Genomic DNA, 6,136 nt, shown 5'->3' on the forward strand with positions numbered 1-6,136 from the left:
ATGTCTGATGAGCAGAAAGTGGTATTTCTCGAGAAGCGTCGTGTCGCCCGACAACAAAATAAGGCTCAGCTCTGAGTTGTGTTAACCATACCCAGGTAGCACGGGCACATGCTTCTTCAATAGGTCAAAACCGCCAATGTCGAGGTTGACCGTCGTTGTCGCACCCGGATCCGAAACCAATGTCAGTGGGGATGACTATCGTGGTTGCATTTGCGTAGGGGACAAGCTTTGGCGTGGTGATTGAGGATGTCAAGGATGTCCTTCGCTGATAGGCAAGGTGCTCATGGACATTCCACCACTGATTCGCTTGCGCTTTCCTTCCATTGGTATCTCATAAGCAAAAGAATTGTCTTCACTATCACAATTTTTCTTCATTTTCTTTTTTTTAATGGTGCTTAAGCTTGTATTCTTTTTGTACTCATGTTACTTGTGATGATATTAAGTTTATGATAATGTACATTTTTCCTCGCTGGCATATATATGCCTCTAGACGCACTGACTTAATAATCAAAAGGAATGGTGTGTTTTTGGTACAATATTCCATCAATGTGAGTTAGAGAGAGGGAAAAAGGTGTGAACATATGCAAATGTAGTCCATTGGCATTCATAAGCCTGAAGAACGACCAATAGCGGCTCAAGAACAATGAGAATGAAGCCATGAAGTTAAATTCCTTGACTTTGTAAATAAATGCTTAGGTACATTACAAACTAAATCTTCCTAATTATAGCTTTTCTGAAACTTCAACCACAAATTTGTTTGCAATATTTTTTACTCTTATGATTGGACTATTTTTTGTATATACGTGAATTTTCACGTGCAAGCTTACTAGTAAAAATAAAGGCGGCTGCTACAAATCATCCATCTAGCCAACCGTCCAATCAGCACAATGGTGGCCGTCAGATTGCACCAAGGCAGGGCAGGAGCGAGCATGTTACAGCTCAACGCAGTACCGACCGCGTCCGGCGAAGTCCATTGCAGCGCCGGCGAAGCTCCAACGCAGCGTCGACGGCGCCCGGCGAAGCTCCATTGCAGCACTGGCGAAGTTCCAACGAAGCATCGACGGCGCCCGGCGAAGCTCCATTGCAGCGTCGGTTATGCTTCCAGTGACCCGTCGTTGCTCCATTGCAACACCGACGGCCTCCCAACAGTTTCAAGGCAACATCGCCGGAGTTGCAGCAGCAACGGCTCCGACGATGCTCAATTGTAGCACCGCCCGATGCCGGTGATGCTCCGTCGCAGCTTCGAGGGCCTCCATCGTTGCTCCATTGCAACCGGCAAGCCCCCTGGTTGGAGCACGCGCCACTCGCCTGAAGCAAACACGGAACACCGTTGGTCCCCGTTGTAGCACCACCGCGCGACTCCGGCGAGGCGGGCACGGGCACACCCATCTGCAACATTGGCGCCGGAGGCCCTGCTAGCTGCGTCGGCAGTCGCTTTCTGCACCAGTGCACGCGTTGCCTTTGCAGCGGCCGGTGGCTGCCCTTGCAACAGTTGCGACAGCGAGGCGGCGGTGTGCTGGGAGCCGGTGGGTGGCGCTTCCGTGGCCAGAGGAGAACGAGAGGGAGAGAGACGCGAGAAGGGAACGAGAAGATAGGGATGGATTTGGATGGCTCGCGACGCTCCAGAAGAGGGTAAAATCAACCGGTTGATTCTGATCCTTTTCCAAAAATAAATTGAATTTGATTCTTCATTTAACAACAACAACAACAAAATATGTGCACAATTGAAAATTTGACACCGGAGAAAACAAACGTTCCATGGCCTCCTCCGTCCACAATTTCAGCTTCAGGCTAATCAGAACATCTTGGAATTCCGGACCAACGGCGGCAGCGCCCACCCACCGCCGTCCTTGGCCTTCTGCGCGTCGCGGCCGCAGTCGCCGGCCCTCCTCGCGGCGGCGGCGGCCCCCGCCGGCGACACGCGCGAGCACTCGTGGTCCGTGGGGAACCGGTGCTTGAGGCACAGCTTCTGCCCGCAATCCTTGCACTGGCTGGTGTTGGAGAAGGTGAGCGTCTCCTTGCAGCGGCGCGCGGGGCAGCGCGGCTTGCGCTTCCTGGCCGGGTCGCAGCCCCGGCGCGACCGCGCGTGCGCGTCGAGGATCTCCGCGTCCGTCTTGTCCGCCCCGTCGCGCTCGATGGAGTCGCCGCAGGCCTCGCAGACGACGACGGTGCGGCCCTGGTCGGCGGCGCGCGGGCAGCCGTGCTCAACGTACGTGCGGTGCTCGGCGCAGAACACCTTGCCGCAGCCGTCGCAGTCGAAGGGCAGGAAGTCGAGCTGGTTGCAGTCCTCCTTGTCGCAGTGCGCGCCCAGGTCCGGGAACGCCTCCGTGCCCCGCCGCGCCATCGCCTCGCCGGTGTTCCTCCCGATCCCCTCGCTTCGCTCCTGCTTTTCCCCAAGCCGCGCGCGCTCTCTCTCTGTCTTTTTCTTACGTTCGGGTGCAAAGGAAGGCTTGCGTTGCGTGTGGTGGTGTGATCACGGCGGGCCGACGCGGTACTTTTATACTTTTATTATAGCTTCGGGCGGGCTTCGCCGTCGCCGATGCGGACACGGTTTGCCTCGCCTTTCTTATTGTGCAAGAAGAGCGCGATGGCGATGGCTTTGTTTGGGCTTCTGGATCGATCCGGTCAGCTCTGGAGGCGCCTTTGCTTAGGCGAGGCGGTTTCGATTCCGAGCTGTTCTGCTCGCGTCCGCGTCGGCCGTGACGTGGTGTTCGTTTGGTAGTTTTGGTCGGCTCGGAGTGGACCAGGTCTACTGGGCTGCCCCGGCGATGTAAATCCGAGCCCCGTTATGGGGAAATACCCTTTGAATCCCGCATGTACATACACCCTATATGGGATATTTCTTTTAAGCAATTAAACAAAAAGTCAAAGTACTTCAAAAGTATTTTTAGATTAAACTTGACTTACTTGCGCACTAGTATATCAATTTCCGCACACAAAAAAACCTACGTTGACTTCACAGCGAAAAAGACAAAATTTACTTGCTATTATAGGTCACTATTCATGCTATTTTGACCAAAAATTTGTCTTTTTTGAAAAGAAGTCAAAGAGAAATTTTCTTTTTGTGGAACTTTTCTCACTAGTATAATGAAAGGTCAAGTTCATTTTAAAAATATTTTCAGAATTTTTTGACTTTTTGTTGAATTGCTAAAAAAATTCTCATACAGGGTACATATATATGTACCCAGGAACCAAAAGTCCCCCCCCCCCCCCCGCTAAGACTTTTTTTTTGTTAAATTATCACGGCCCAGTTATGCCTTTTTTTTATTATCACGGCCCAGTTATGCCTAGTTTATACTTTTTTTAAACCAGTTTATACTCCCTCCATTCCAAAATATAGTGTGTACGTGCTTCCCGATGTCCAACTTTGACCATAAATTTAATCAACGAGACCAACTGTGACGGGAGAAAAAAATTATATAATTGAAAACTTCTTTCGAATACGAATTCACTGATATAATTTTTGCTCCCGCCGCAATTGGTCTTGATAGTTAAATTTACGGTCAAAGTTGAAGCACGGGGATAGAGGAAGCAGTACATTGTGGAATGGAGGGAGTACTTTTTTTGGAAACGTCATGAGTCTTTGAAAGATTTTTTTCATCCTTTTTTGTGGTCGCCACTCATGAATTTTGAGCACGATTGCACCCAAATTGTTTACTACCTCCTCCTGGTTTATTGGTCTTCTTAATTTCTGTGCCAAATTTTGGTCATGGATGTAATTAATAAAATATTAATGCATGTCATAAAAAAATAGTATCATTGGCCGCCAGTTTGCTTGCCTTCAAGATTGAGCTTATTGTTTAAACAAGCTTGCTCGAACACCCACATAATGAACAAGGTCACAATTGATGCTAAAGATGTTGTCATTAAGCTCATGTTGGAAGCCCGACGACAGTTGGCCGAGGAGGATTCAAGGGTGGAATGTGAAAAACAAGTTGTGTTTGCGATGGGTCATCAGGAAAAACTGCAACTCTACAATTGTGGGTATGTGGTCATTTCCATCAAATTTTCGATGAAAGTTAGATGTTCTTTTTGTAATTTTGGTGGGTATTCTCTCTTTTGGGTTTATAAAGCACTCACGTATTTTGAAAAACTTTGATGGGTATATCTCACCATAAGCATACCATTGGAAACTTAGTTTGAATCTATATAGTCAATGATATGGATTTTAACATATACTCCCTCCGATCCTTTTTACTTCGCGTATTAGATTTGTGTCAAGTTAAACTTTTCAAAGTTTAACCAGATTTACATTAAAAAATACCGACATCTACAATACCAAACATATACATTATGAAACTACATTTCATAATGAATCTAATAATATTGATTTGGCACTATGAATGTTCATACTTTTTTTTGTAAGTTTGGTTCAAGTAGAGATAGTTTAACTTCAGACAAAACTTGTATACATACTAAAAAAGGGCAGAGGGAGTAACTAATATTTAATTGATCAAATTCATGATCAAAGGTTTTCTAATATATGTTAGTGCCTCATAGACACGAATCGTGTGAATACCAAAACTTTTTCTTGGATAAAAGGGGCCATATTGCCCTCATGGGATACGTCGCATCATTCATATACACCACGCAGCATAACTACAACACCCAGGCATAGCCCCAACTAAGGAAACCTACATCCCTGGACACATAGCCATGTGTAAAGGATACCAGAACACTACCTACATGGAACTGAAAAGCATTAGAAACACCTATATTACGGCCACACACCAACAATACGACATCAAAGCAATAAGGACATCCCACATATCCCATGCAGTGTCAAGAAAGTCTTTGAACAGCAGGATTCCAACCATGTGTCCGTCTGAAAACATCATTTGCCACTTGAGAGAATCTCTTGGATACTCCTATAAGAAAATTGTTTTTCGAAAGGAAGGACAACCCTATGCACTGAGCGATGCACACAACCATATCTCTACTCCTAATGGAGCAGTTGATAGCCTGGTACTTCGGTTTTATTTTGGTACTTCGGTTTTTTTTCGTCCCACCTCCCACCACCCCTCCCACTGGTTTATTTTTGCCTCACTTCTCACACAACGAAAAAAATATAATCTCTACTCCTAATGGAGCAGTTGGTAGCCTGGTACTCTGGTTTTATTTTGGTACTTCGGTTTTCTTTTCGTCCCACCTCCCCCCCCCCTCTCACTGGTTTATTTTAGCCTCACTTCTCACGAAAAAATATAAACAGATCAGAACATTCCATGCGGGTGCAAATTATTTAGCAATGTCTTTATGTGAAAAAATCAATCACGAGCAATGTTTAAAAACCAAATCTAAATTAATTAATCTTACCATAAGTCTATCAATCACTTTAATTAATATTTCCATATACATCATAAAAAATACATTAATCAAAATACCATATGTTGTGCAATCACTGCAGCCGTTTCGTTCTTCTCGTTTGCAAACTGTTTTAGCGCGAGCGCCGAGCCGGTAGGTGGACCACATGCCAATAGCGCCCCGTTCTCTTCGGCTTGCTTTCCTTCCCCAACTCCACATCTCGATCTTCCTTCCATCCCCAACATTCACGCCTCCTCCTCCCTGAAGCAATACCACGCCGCCATGGCCTCGAGCACACCCCTTCACATCGTCTCCACCACCTCCTTCCAGCTCGTACTGCTCCAGTTTTCCCCGCCAACCTCGCTACCCGACGGCGCCTCTCCTACCCTTCCACCCTTGCTACGTCTCTCGTGATGATTTTGCGTCCAACCTCACCGCCATTATCGATCCCTTCGCGCGCTTCATTGACATCTACCTCCATGCTAGTGTCGAATTCGCCACCTCCGATGATGGCACATGAGTTGTTGTCGTCCGGTCTTGTCGCTTGCCTTCGGGAGGTCCCGTGCTCTTCTTCAAGGAGGACTTTGCATTCAAGGAAGGGGCCATGTTCAAAGATGCCTGACTGCTCAACGATGACGCACTATTGGAACGCCTTGGCTATCTCCTGGATGTAGTTGAAGTGTACTTCAAGTTGTCGGATGAGGTCTGCATGTTATGTTTGTGCTCAAAATTTTGACGATTCTGTTGTCGGAAGTAGCCAAAAAACTGTCCTTCAATTTATGCCAACAATATATGCACAAAATTGATAGATTAATCTTAAGAAATAATTATTGTT

General features: G+C 46.7%; 1 protein-coding gene across 1 annotated transcript; it reads right to left on the reverse strand.

Moving 5' to 3' along the window:
• Positions 1-1,659: 1,659 nt before the first annotated feature.
• PMZ (zinc finger (AN1-like) family protein) lies at positions 1,660-2,535 on the reverse strand. Its single transcript, XM_048718866.2, has one exon. The coding sequence runs from the start codon at positions 2,342-2,344 to the stop codon at positions 1,796-1,798; it is 549 nt and encodes a 182-aa protein (XP_048574823.1). The 5' UTR covers positions 2,345-2,535; the 3' UTR covers positions 1,660-1,795.
• Between the last annotated feature and the right edge of the window lie 3,601 nt (positions 2,536-6,136).

The sequence above is a fragment of the Triticum urartu genome, chromosome 5A (assembly GCF_056163025.1).
Source record: "Triticum urartu cultivar PI428250 chromosome 5A, HENAU_Tu73, whole genome shotgun sequence".
NCBI lineage: Eukaryota > Viridiplantae > Streptophyta > Magnoliopsida > Poales > Poaceae > Triticum > Triticum urartu.